The sequence below is a fragment of the Callithrix jacchus genome, chromosome 5 (genome assembly GCF_049354715.1).
Source record: "Callithrix jacchus isolate 240 chromosome 5, calJac240_pri, whole genome shotgun sequence".
NCBI classification, from domain to species: domain Eukaryota; kingdom Metazoa; phylum Chordata; class Mammalia; order Primates; family Cebidae; genus Callithrix; species Callithrix jacchus.
The window spans coordinates 124,448,391-124,462,096 of NC_133506.1; the positions used below are offsets into that span (position 1 = coordinate 124,448,391).

General features: G+C 46.7%; 1 protein-coding gene across 12 annotated transcripts in view; it reads left to right on the forward strand.

Annotated features, from left to right (window-relative positions):
* Window positions 1–13,706, forward strand: part of ARSG (arylsulfatase G) — a 145,641-nt gene that overhangs the window by 90,167 nt on the left and 41,768 nt on the right. For all 12 annotated transcript variants that reach the window (XM_078374498.1, XM_017972759.4, XM_017972757.4 and 9 more), the window contains 3 exons: window positions 101–238; window positions 10,503–10,699; window positions 12,364–12,444. In XM_078374498.1, coding sequence (XP_078230624.1) covers window positions 101–238; window positions 10,503–10,699; window positions 12,364–12,444 — 416 coding nt within the window. The remainder of the gene's footprint in view (window positions 1–100; window positions 239–10,502; window positions 10,700–12,363; window positions 12,445–13,706) is intronic.

Below are 13,706 nucleotides of genomic sequence, written 5' to 3' on the forward strand. Positions count from 1 at the left end.
AGAGTGTCGTATTTATGTGCAAGTGTATTATTGCATTAAGGCATTTAGTTTTCCTCCATGAGTACGTAGGAAATGAATATGGTCTGTGGTTTCCATGCAGGAACCTTCAAAGAGACTGTTACACTGACGTGGCCCTCCCTCTCTATGAAAACCTCAACATTGTGGAGCAGCCAGTGAACTTGAGCAGCCTCGCCCAGAAGTATGCTGAGAAAGCAACCCAGTTCATCCAGCAGGCAAGGTGAGGAGCCTCCCTTCCTCCCCAGTGCCTGCCCCCACTTTCACCTTCCTCTGCACATACACCATGTCTCTTGACCTTGGCACTCTCGAGGCTGTGGCAGAGTTTTGCTTCTCAGCAGAGAGGGAGGCATACATGTCTCCTATAAATAAAGCTGGAAAACAGCAACTTCTGGAAATCCCCAGTGCTGGGTTAGAAATTCCTCAGGTAGGCTGGGCATGGAGGTTCACGCCTGTAATCCCAGCACCTTGGGAGGCTGAGGCAGGTGGATCACCTGAGGGCAGGAGTTTGAGACCAGCCTGGCCAACATGGTGAAACCCTGCCTCTATTAAAAATACAAAATTAGCTGGTTGTGGTGGGGCATGCCTGTAATCCCAGCTACTGGGGAGGCTGAGGCAGGAGAATCACTTGAACCCTGGAGGTGGAGGTTGCAGTGAGCCGAGATCACACCATTGCCTGGAAAACAATGGCCATTTCATTCTCACCCCTCATTCTGTTGTTCCCTTTCCAGCTACAGCCTGGAAAACAAGAGTGAAACTCCATCTCAAAAAAAAAAAAAAAAAAAAAAAAAATTCCTCAGGTATGTTCCTAGAGTCCCTGGGGCTTATCCCTCTTTGCTTTCATCATTTAGGTCATGTTTTACTGTCATGATCATTTTGTCCTCTCCTTCTAGGGCATAAGCTCCTCAAGGGTAGGGCCCACCCACTGTACTCTGGGCACTCAAGGCATTTGCTGAGCTTACTAGCTGGCAGGGTGTATGACTTTTCTATTGCTGCTGTAACAACCAACCACTAATTTAGTAGCTAGAACAACCGTAACTTACTCTGCTACGGATCTGGAGTCCAGATGTCTAAAATGAAACTTAGGGGACTAAAATCAAGGCATCAACAGGGCTGTTTTCTTGGTGAGTCTCTAGGGGAAAACACCTTCCTTGCCTTTTCCAGCTTCTGGCATTTTTAAGCTATGGCCATTTCCTTCTCACCCCTAATTCTGTTGTTCACTTGCCATTTTCTCTTTAGTCAAATCTCCCCTCTGGCTCCCACTTACAATCGCACTTGTGACTGCATTTAGGGTCCACCAGGAGACTCCAAGGTGATCCCCCTACCTCAAGATCCTTAACATAATTCCACCTGAAAAGTCCCTTTTTCCATATAAGGGAATGTTCACAGACTCCAGGAATTAGGCCCTGCATGTCTTTGGGAACTATCCTTCATTCTACCAGACAGAAGTTACAAATTCCAGCATCTAGAATGCACAGATAGGTAACCTTAAAGAGGGAAGGAAGCAGGATGAACGTAGAGCATTAGGGAGTGGTGGGGTCTGCAGAGAACCCACAAGCACATGACCCATCTACAGAGGGCAGCTACTACCTCACTCCAGCTGCTTGGTGCTTCTTTGTGAAAATGAGAACCTGGAATATCAGATCTTTTCATGTTACAAGAGAAATAGGATACCTGGCTTTTGTGTAAAATCTCCTGATCTTGAAATGTTAGAAACTACCAATTAACAAAAGGCATGGGGAGGTAGTTTACACCTATAATCCCAGTACTTTGGGAGGCTGAGGTGGGAAGATTGCTTGAGTCTAGTTCAAGACCAGCTTGGGCAACATGGTGAAACCCTGTCGCTACAAGCAGTACAAAAATGAGCTGGGCATGGTGATGTGTACATGTTGTTCCAGCTACTCAGGAGGCTGAGGATGGAGGATTACTTGAGCCTGGGAGGCATAGGTTGCAGTGAGCCAAGATTGTGACAGTGAATTCCAACCTGGGTGACAGGGAGACCCTGTCTCAAAAAAATAAAAAGTAAAATGAAATAAAAGTAAATAAGAAAAACAAAAAGTGGGCTGGGTGTAGTGGCTCACACCTATAACCCTAGTGCTTTGTGATGACACTGGGTAATCCTCCCAGGTTGGAAGATTGCTCAAGGCCAGGAATTTCAGACCAGTCTGGACAACATGGTGAGACCTTGTCTTTACAAAAAATTTTAAAAAATGGTTGGGCGCAGTGACTCACGTCAATAATCCCAGCACTTTGAGAGGCTGATGCTGGCAGATCACCTGAGGTCAGGAGTTTAAGACCAGCCTGGCCAACATGGTGAAATCCCATGTTTACTAAAAATACAAAAATTAGCTGGGTGTGGTGGCACGCACCTGTAGTCCCAGCTACTCTGGAGGCTGAGGCAGGAGAATTGCATGAACCCAGGAAGCGGAGGTTGCTGTGACCTGAGATCGTGCCACTGCGTTCCAGCCGGGGTGACACAGCAAGACTCTGTCTCAAAAAAAAAAATTACTATAAGTTATTAAATAGCTGAGCATAGTGGTGTGAATCTGTAGTGCCAGCTAATTCGGGAGGCTGAACTCGGAGAATCACTTGAGTCCAGGAGTTCAAGGCTGTAGTGAGCCATAATCGCATCGCTGGACTCTAATCTACGTAACACATTGAGATCCTGTCTCTTAAAAAAAACCCCAAAATCCCAAAAACAAAAAAGCGAAAACAAAACCATACCACATTGTATCTCTAACAAATCATATATGTGTGAGGGTTGCTGGCTTACAACCTCGGTCAGATGTCAGGGAAAGAATGGACATAGTGAAACAATGGACAGCTCCCAAATTGTGCACACTTATCTGGAGTGCACACCTATAGACTTGGGGTGCAGGTGGATACACACATGTAAATGCACACACAATCACCCTCCCCGCCCCCTTCACAACTGCCTTGTGCTGCCCTCTAATGATCCCAAATATGTTCATCTTATCTTCCTCCCAAGAGTATACACTCCTTGAGGATGATGGGCTCCAAGAAACTGGGCATTTTCTACAGCCTTAGCCTAGGTGGGTCAGGAAACATGTGCTGCATGGCTGTCTACTTGGGCAGAATTAAAAAGGGACTACCTGTGGCTAAGTGATCACAGCAGCCCCTTGAATATGCAGGAGTCCCCCACCCCTCGATCAGCCACAGCAGACTCTTTTTTTTTTTTTTTGAGACAAAATCTCGCTCTGTCACCCAGGCTGGAGTGCAGTGGAGCAATCTCCACTCACTGCAACCTCTGCTTCCTGGGTTCAAGTGATTCTCCTGCCTCAGCCTCCTGAGTAGCTGGGATTACAGGCATCTGCCACCACATCTGGCCAATTTTTGTATTTTTAGTAGAGACAGGGGTTTCACCATGTTAGCTAGGCTGGTCTTGAACTCCTGGCCTCAGGTGATCCTCCCGCCTCGGCTTTCCAAAGTGCTGGGATTACAGGCATTAGCCACTGTGCCCGGCCCACGTTGGACTTTTTTAGAGAGAAGCTCAACAGGGAGGGTAGAAGCAGCAATGCAGGAGGTCCAGGCATCCTTTTTCTTGGTAATGAAATCTGTTAAGGTCTTAATCTCAAAAGCAGCTCCTAAGGGCTTTAGAGATTGCACCTTAGGGGTTTTTCAGGACCTTCTGAGTTTCTGTAAAACTGTTGTTTTATTTCAGATTGTTGATAATAGAAAGGGCAGAGCCTCTTCTCCCATCTGAAGGGTTGAGGGTCTCCCAGCTCCCTGGATCTTTGGGATGGTTTCAGGCCCCTGTGCTTCATGGCACGTGGATGCTTCAAGGCTGCTGGGGACAGTCTTTTCTGCTTTTGCAGTGGATCGAACAACACTGTGTTCTTAGGGGAAGGAATGGGGACTCCAGGATGTTTAACACCCGCTTTGAAGTGGGCATGGGGCTGGGACATCCACCTATTAATTAATAAGTTAAAAGGCAACTCAACCAACAGCCTTTTTATTATACATAAAAGGGGAATGCTTTGTTAATTCATTAACTGGTTATTAAGTGAAAAGTCACGAGTCCTGTTGGCATTTAACTTTACCGAAGGAAATCCTCAGAAATACTGATTTCTTTGGGATTGCCACGTGCCAAATGATTTTCTGAGCATTAGCAGAAAAGGCCCCCAGGTCCATGCCCATCCTCCTCCATGACTTCGTCTCCTGCCTCAAGCCCCTCCCCCAACTTGGACCTGTTTGTCAGACCCACCAGGTATCCCTTGCATGTGGCTTCTGGCTCTTCCTTGGTAAGGGGGTCCACCCTAGGGCTTAGGGAGTTTTTACTTGGGTCTTTAGTTGGCTTTACTGTCTTACCCAAGGCTCTCGACACAGTACTTGAGTATCACTGCTGGTCATTCAGTTGAGTTGACTTTAGCCCTTTAATCTGGTAGCAATGCTGAATTCTAGTGCTTGATTTTAGCTTTTTAAGCAGAAGGCAGAGCTCTGAATAGGACAAAGGAGCGGGTAGAAGGCATGGGGTCCTAGATCCCAGAGCTAGCTGGGCCTCTGTTCCCTATGAGGTTTGGGACTGTGCATTGCCCCTATAGGGAACACAGGGCTTGATAAGCAGGAGTATATCGGGCATCCAGGTGAGCAGTAGCTCAGGATGTCTGAAATCAGACATTTCTCTCTTTTTTTTTTCCTTGAGACTCAGTCACTCACTTTTATTGTCCAGGCTGGAGTGCAGTGGCGCCATCTCAACTCACTGCAACCTCTGCCTTCCAGGTTCAAGCAATTCTCCTGCCTCAGCCTCCTGAGTAGCTGGGATTACAGACGAGTGCCACTACACCCAGCTAATTTTTGTATTTTCAGTAGAGACAGGGGTTCGCCATGTTGGCCAAGCTTGTCTCAAACTCCCGACCTCAAGTAATCCACACACCTCAGCCTCCCAAAGTGCTGGGATTACAGGTGTCAGCCACTGCACCTGGTCTGAAATCAGACATTTTAAACAAATCAATATCCCATGGTATCATCGGATACACGTTGAAATCCTAACTCTTAATGGGGTGGCATTAGGAGGTGGGACCGTTACGAAGTAATTAGGTTTAGATAAGGTCAAGAGAGTGAAGCCCCCATGATGGGATTAGTGTTTGTATTAAAAGAAGAGAAAAAGACCAGGGTGTGCTCTCTCTTGGCCATGTGAGGATACAGTGGGAAGGCAGCTGTCTGTTAATATGCTAAGAATCAGTCCCTTACCAGACAGTGGACTTCCCAGCCTCTAGAACCAGGAGACCTAAAGCTAGGCGTGGAGGCTCACGCGTGTAATCCCAACACTTCGGGAGGCCAAGGGTAGGGGATTGCTTGAGTTCAGGTGTTCAAGACCAGCCTGGGCAACATAGTGAGACTCCACCATCTCTACAGAAACAAAACAGAACAAAACAAAAAAACAAGGTCCTTCTCCATTCTAGAACCTGGAAAAAGAAAAAAAGAGGCCATGCACAGTGGCTCGTACCTATAATGCCAGCACTTTGGGAGGCCAAGGTGGGCGGATCACATGAAGTCAGGAGTTCAAGACCAGCCTGGCCAACATGGTGAAACCCCATCTCTACTAAAAGTACAAAAATTAGCCAGGCGTGGTGGCACATACCTATAATCCAGCTACTTGAGAGGCTGAGGTAGGAGAAATGCTTGAACCCAGGAGACAGAGGTTGCAATGAGCCGAGATCGTGCCATTGCACTCCAGCCTGGGCAACAGTAGCGAAACTCCATCTCAAAAACAAATAAACCCAAAAAACAGAATTGGGAGAAGTCACCCCAGGAACTGGTATTTTGTTACACCAGCCGAGCAGGCTAAGACACAGGTCCTTAGGATGCAGAGATGAAAGACACGTTTCAGCCTTCCTGAGCTCACCCCTGGGATCTGCAGAATTCTCTCTTTTACTTGACTCACTACCTGCCTTCAGTGCTGGCCCCGTGCCTGTCTAAGTGCCCCTGCTCCGCAGCTTGCCTCTCACCCAGCTGTGTGTGATGACCAAGCGAGGCGGAGAGCACAGCCCTGGGGGAGACGTTCGATATGATTGCATCGCTATTTATTAGTTTATTCTCTCACTCACTAGAGATTCATCTCTACATTCGAACAGGAAAGAGGAGAAAGATGGGTTGGGGGTGCGCGTGGTCTTTGGATCTGAACCTGGAACCCTGACATTGGTTGTGTTTTCCCTTTTCTAGTCACCATTCCAGTTGTTTTCCCCCACAAATAACATGTGTTCCCTTTAGAAATCTTGGAAAACTGAGACAAGCAGACAAACAAACAAAATCACCCTGAATTCCACATCCCAGAAATAACCTGTTGGGGTGTGTGTGTGTGTGTGTGTGTGTGTGGTTTTTGTTGTTGTTGTTTTGTTGTTGTTGTTGTTGTTTTGAGACAGACTCTCGCTCTGTCACCCAGGCTGGAGTGTGCAGCAGCGCAATCTAGGCTCACTGCAACCTCTGCCTCCCAGATTCAAGTGATTCTCCTGCCTCAGCCTCCTGAATAGCTGGGATTACAGGCACATGCCACCATGCCTGGCTAATTTTTGTATTTTTTAGTAGAGACAGGGTTTTCCATGTTGGCCAAGCTGGTCTTGAACTCCTGACCTCAGGAAATCTGTCCACCTTGGCTTCCCAAAGTTCTGGGATTACGGGCATGAAGACCATCTGTTTTAATAGAGCTGAGTAGGTTCTTCTAGCCTCAATCTATGCTGGTGCATAAACATATGTTTCCTGGTTTTATTAAGGTATAGTTGAAATGAACATATTTTAAAAAACAAAAGTGGAGTCACACTGTATTATAATCAGCATTTTTTTTTAAGCACAAGGTATCCCCACTCTATTTTCCATTCAGCTCAGGTATATAATGAAGAGGTAGCTTGCAGGACAGATGCCCCCAGGGGACTGGTCTGTGTAGACTCTGCCTGATGTCATCTTTTGGAATCTACCTGGCATCAGGATGCAGAGAAAGAGGTATATCCTTGGGCACCATTTATACTTACCACTGCTGGCATGTATTCAACATTATTAACAAGAAGCGGCCGGGCATGGTGGCTCATGCCTGTAATCCCAGCACTTTGAGAGGCCAAGGCAGGCAGATCACTTGAGGTCAGGAGTTTGAGACCAGCCTGGTCAACATTTCAAAACCTCATCTTTGCTAAAAATACAAAAATTAGCCTGGTGTGGTGGCACATGCCTGTAGCCCCAGCTACTCAGGAGGCCGAGACAAGAAAATCACTTGAACCTAGGAGGCAGCGGTTGTAGTGAGCTGAGATCCAGACTTCCAGCCTGGAAGACAGTGAGACTCCATCTCAAAAACAAAAGAAAGCTACCATTTACTAGATGCTTAGTGTGGGAAGTTGCACAACGACTCTGTTGGGAGGTCTGATTGTCCCCATTTTGTAGATGACAGAGGTTAAGTTAATTGTCCAGGGCTACATAGTCTTGAAATAATAAAAAATCCGGACGTTTGGATGCAAGATTCTCAAGCTCTTCACCAGCCCGTGCTCTGCCGTGTCTCATAACTGCCCGTCTCTGTAAGCCTCTGGCTTAGGGTGCTAATGTGACTTTGATAATGGGTGAGAGTTTGGAGGATGACGATGGATGATGAAGGGAGGACAGAGGAACCACCCCTTGTCCATACGCATGGTGAACCGCTTTCTAAGAAAACAGCCACAATCGGTAGCATTTGCCAGTTCCTGGGGTGTCAATACTCACTCTCACCATGGCTGGTTTCAAGCTATGGAGATGTCACTGAATGTGGCTTTGAGAAATGATGGGCAGTAGCAAGCCGTTGTGTGCTGTTTCCACCACACAGATACCACAGATGTAAATAATCCCATGAGCATGCATAATAGTAGAATGTAATAATTAGGAAGTGATAAATGGTGAGAATATACTATCTTTTAAAATATATAATTTGTTTATTTATTTATTTTTTTTGAGACGGGGTCTTGCTCTATCACCCAGGCTGGAGTACAGTGCACAATCTTGGCTCACTGTGACCTCCACCTCCTGGGTTCAAGCAGTTTTCCCTGCCTCAGCCTCCCGAGTAGTGGGGATTACAGGCGCCTGCCACCACACCTGGCTAATTTTTGTATTTTTTAGTAGAGATGGAGTTTTGCCATGTTGGGCAGGCTGGTATCAAACTCCTGACCTCAAGTGATCCACCTGCCTCAGCCTCCCAAAGTGCTGGGATTACAGGCATAAACCACTATGCCTGGCAAAAATAATAATAATGATAATAATCATAATTTAATTATAAACTTATATAATTCAATTTTTAGTAATGGACATGTTTAACAACTGGTTTGAAAAATTCTTGAAATTTGAGCCAGCTCTAGGCACCACTGCAATGTGGAATCTACCTGAAAATTTAAAAAAAAGATACCCTCTCTGGCTAGGAACTGCCCTGTGCAGCGTACCCAGCCAGTAGATTGTAAGCTGGAAATACGGACCCATTCACTCAGTAGGATGTCCTCTTGCAGGCCACAATCTGCCCAACTGTACATGACTGTCCCTGGGAGAGTGGGCCCAGGCACTGTGAATCAGTGCTGTGCGAAAAACACTCAGCAAGGCTGGAGATGTGTTCTGTCTGCACTGTCCAAGCTGCTGGCTTCAAGCCACCTGCTGTTGCTGCTGAGCATTCGAAATGTGGCTAGAAATGTGTGTGTGTGTGTGTGTGTTTATTTGTGGATGTGTATATATACAGATATATAATCATAAAATTTTACCATCTTAACCATTTAAATGTAAAGTTCTGTGGCATTGAACATTCACTTCGTTTTGCAACCATTACCACTATCCATCTTCAGAACTTTTTCATTTTTTTCTAACAGAAAAATAAACATAAACTCCCCAGTTTTTCTTCCCCGCAGTTCCCTCCACTCACCATCCTACCTTCTCTCTCTGAAATTGACTATTCTGGGTAGGTGATACAAGTGGAATCATACAGTATTTGTTTCTTGGTGACTGGATTATTTCACTTAGTATAATACTCTCCAGGTTCACCCATGTGCTAGTGTGTGAACCATGGAACTTTCAATATGGTTTATTTTTATTAATTGAAATCTAAGTAGCTACATGTGGCTTGTGGCTGCTGCTTTGAACAACACAGCTGTAGCAATGTTGCAGGGAAAGTGTGGATTTAAACGGGGAAGGCAGAGGCCCCTATCTTGGGGCTCGTGTCCAGGGTTTTATGCCCATCAAAGAGAACTGAGTGTAAGCACAATCCCGGGCAGCAGAGCCTGGAAGCCAGGATGCAGGGGGTTTGAGAGCACGGTTGACTATAGAACAAGGCTGTGAGTTGGTGTAAACCTGGGTGAGCTAAGGAGAACCCCGGGGCCAACTGAAACTCTGAGCATGAAAGGCGCATGCATCTACCACACCCTCTGTATGTGGTTGACTGTACTCTCTCAATACCCTTGCTTGCTGTCCTCTTCAAAGACCCCCTGTGGATGGGCCTGTGGGAGAGGGGCACCCTGAAAGTCCCTGCCGCCACTGTGATTCTGCAGCTGCTCTTGCCTGGGAGTGGGGCTGGGCCCTTTGCTTGGAGACTACCCCAGCTCCCTCCAAGCCTTTTATTCTACACTTTCAAGGGAATCAAGATTAGTACAGAGGCGGCAGAGCACCAGGGCCTCTGACAGAGCCCTGATCTAGATGTTATCTTGTGATCATATGTGTCCTTGGAATTCCTGTGATCAACTCGAAACAACCATTTATCTCTTAGGAACAAGGCTGGCCAGGTACAGTGGCTCACACCTGTAATCCCAGCACTTTGGGAGGCGGAGGAGGGAAGATCATCTGAGATTGGGGTTTCGAGACCAGCCTGGCCAACATGGCAAAACCCCATCTCTACTAAAAATATAAAATTATCTGGGCATGGTGGCGGGCACCTATAATCCCAGTTACTCAGGAGGCTGAGGTGGGAGAATTGCTTGAACCCAGGAGGCAGAGGTTGGAGTGATCTGATATTGTGCCACTGCACTCCAGCCTGGGTGACAAGATTAAGACTGTCTCAAAAAAAAAAAAAAAAATGGAATGAGGGGCTGAGAATGGACAGGATAGTCTGGATGCTGTAAAATAAAATTTAAAGGTGCATGTGTGCCTTAGGCTTTAGAGTGTGGCAGTTAAGAGCAAGATTCAGACACGTGCACACCCTGGGTTAAGTCTTTAAGCTTCTGATTCTTCATCTGCAAAAGGGATCTTGGGGGCTATGGTGAGGGGGAGCTCAAACTCCTAACCTCAGGTGATCCACATACCTCAGCCTCCCAAAGTGCTGGGATTACAGGCATGAGCCACCACACCCAGTGATTCTCATTTTTAATTGGCTAACCAGATTGCGTCCATGATTTCTCGGAAGCTTAGGAATAAATGTGTACTTCCTGAGCCCATGGGGCAGAAGGAGCTTTGGGGATTTTCCTGGAGGAGAGGGAGGATCCCTGAGGCGCCAGACGAGCCAGGAGAGCCTTCTGCAGAGTCACCTCTTGATTCTCCTGTTTCAGCACCAGCGGGAGGCCCTTCCTGCTATACGTGGGTCTGGCCCACATGCACGTACCCTTACCTGTGACTCAGCTACCAGCAGCACCATGGGGCAGAAGGTTGTATGGTGCAGGGCTCCGGGAGATGGACGGTCTGGTGGGCCAGATCAAGGACAAAGTTGACCGAACAGCAAAGGAAAACACATTCCTCTGGTTTACAGGTAAAATAATAAAAGCCAGCCAGCCTAACTACCTTTTAATAGATAACCTTGCACATTCCCTGTGAAGAGCAGAGTCTGGCCCAGAGATCCTCTTTCATAGGTCATGGGGGCTTGCTTTGAATTTGAGGCCCAGGTAAGGCTTGCCAGCCTGAATGCTGAGCACCTGTCCATTGGGGCCCCCAAGGCCAAGTCCCTGGGAAGGTTTGCACACACAGAGCAGGCACCTTGCTGGCCCCTTGTGGGTCCATTGGGGCTATCTGGGTATTGCTCTTAATTGCCACTGAATGATGTTGACATTGTGAGCTTGTGTAGTCCTGGAGCAGTTCTGAGATTTTTCTCTTCTCCATCCTCCCTGGTTCCAAAAATTCTGGTTGCTGCCACTCCCTGTGTCATGTCTTTTGGCTAAGTGGCCTTAGTGGGCTGCACTAGTGGCCTCTTTAAAAGCTGCACACATGCACTGCGTGTTTTTGGATTCTGTCTGGAATGACAGCAGTGATTAAAAGCACTGCTTTTGCCAGGCATGTTGGCTCATGCCTGTAATCCCAGCACTTTGGGAGGCCGGGGCAGGTGGATCACCTGTGGTCAGGAGTTTGAGATCCACCTGGCCAACGTGGCAAAACACTGTCTCTACTAAAAATACAAAAATTAGCCAGGTGTATTGGTGCACGCCTGTAGTCCCAGATACTTGGGAGGCTGAAATGGGAGAATCGCTTAAACCTGGGAGGCGGAGGCAGAGGCAGAGGTTACAGTGAGTTCGGATCATGCCACTGCACTCCAGCCTGGGCAACAGAGTGAGACTCTGTCTAAGAAAAAAGGGGAGGGACACTGCTTTTGGGTCTAGTAGAGACCTAAACCAAATCCTATGGGGTTTGAATCTATACTCTACTGTTGCTCCAAGCCTGCTTTTCCTCATCTCCAAAATTAAGCTAATAATAGAATCTACTGGATGCTATTATCTACTGGATAATAATAGAATATACTGGATAGCATGCTGGAGGATTAGGAGATGATGTATGTGAAACACTCAGCATATAATAGATGCTCAATAAACAGTCACTGGGCTGAGGCTGATGACAGTGGCAATGAGATTGTTGAAACCTTACAAAAGGGCAAGGGAATAGAAGGCAACAGACTCATGATGGGGCTGGGTTGGGGCAGGAAAAGACCACCTGTGTCTGAAAGCCCAGTAGAGACAGACCTCATATCAAGAGTTGTTCTTCATGAGTGAGAATCATATTTGTATGTATGTATGTATGTATTTTTTTAGATGAAGTCTTGCTCTGTCACGCAGGCTGAGCAATCTTGGCTCACTGCAGCCTCTGCCTCCTGGGTTCAAGTGATTCTCATGCCTCAGCCTCCAGAGTAGCTGGGATTATAGGTGCCTGCCACCAGGCCCAGCTAATTTTTGTATTTTTAGTAGAAAAGGAGTTTCACCATGTTGGCCAGGCTGGTCTGGAACTCCTGACCTCAGGTGATCCACTTGCCTCCCTCCGCCTCCCAAAGTGCTGGGTTACAGGCGTGAGCCACCATGCCCAGCCCATATTTGTCTTTGTAAGTCCTTTTTCTGTCTAGTCCTTGCTCTGCACAGGGATGTAGGGCCTTAGTGGAAAGTCAGCAAAAGTGTCCAACCAGCCTGGTGACCTAATGCTTTTTCTGGTTTCTAGGAGACAATGGCCCATGGGCTCAGAAGTGTGAGCTAGCGGGCAGTGTGGGTCCCTTCACTGGACTGTGGCAGACTCGTCAAGGTAAGGGGCTCAGGTGGGGTTGATGGAGCCCACTGCAATGCTCAGCCCAGGCTGGGGTATGGGATTCTGTCTCTGGGAGGGGACAGCTCATATCTGGGCTTTAGGGGCATCATCATGAAACAGGGACACCTTTGCTCACCAGCTACCAGTACCCAGAGAATAAGGAACAAGTTGTGATGGAGAAAATGTCTGCTCAGTTTGGCCCATCCCTGTCTCTCCTTTCCTTCTAGAACTTCCCAAGGTGACCAGCCCTCTCCCAAGGCAGTTGTGAACTTTTCAACAAATACACTTTGTCTTTACTTTCATCCCATTCCCTTGCTTCCTCCTTCCTTTTTCCTTTTCTTTTTAAAAAATGTATCCCTCCATCCATTCAACCATTAATTTATTTCATCCATTCAGGAAAAATTTAGTGCACAGCTTCGCAAGGTTTTTAAGGTACATTGTCTCCAATTCTTACAATAGTGGAAGGGTGGTAGTCATAGCTCCATTTACAGAGGAAGAAAGAGAGAGGCTCAGAGAGGGTAAGTAATTTGCCCAAGGTCACACAGTTTGTGAGGAGGGAGCCAGGTTTGCCACTGAAGGTCAAGTTGGTAAAGACAGAGGCAGCTGTGGGCAGCAGTATGGCCCTGCTATACTTTCACCTCAACCTCCCATGTAGCTGGGATTACAGGTACGCACCACCATGCTCAGCTAATTTTTTTGTTTGTTTCTTTTTGGTTTTGTATTTTTGGTATGGTATAGGTATGGCCCTGCTATACCATACTGCTTCTCTGTCTCTATTTCAACATCTTTCAACTTCCAACTCAGCTCCCATCTGCTCTGGGAGAGCTTTCCCATAAGGACCTCACTTTCTGAGAGTGCAGCCATGCTGGGGACAATTTGACATATGGCCCAAATGCTTGAAAAATGCACACGTCTTTTGATGCATCAATTCCTCCTGTAAGAATTTGTCTTAAGGAAATAATTAAGCAAGTGCTCCATGGCGTACGAAAAAGGATGCTCATTGCAGCGAATTTTTTTATAGTGGACATAACCCAAGTGTCCAGTAAAAAGATAGTGTTTAAAGGAATTATTATTCCTCCATTTAAAAGAATAAAGAACCACTAAAATGATACATGTTTATTGACTTGGAAACATTTACATGAAATATTTTTCAATGAATAAAGCAGGTTCCAAAACAATATGTGAAGTACGATTTTGTTACATAAAAATAATTGGCCAGGCATGGTGGCTCACACCTGTAATCCCAGCACTTTGAGAGG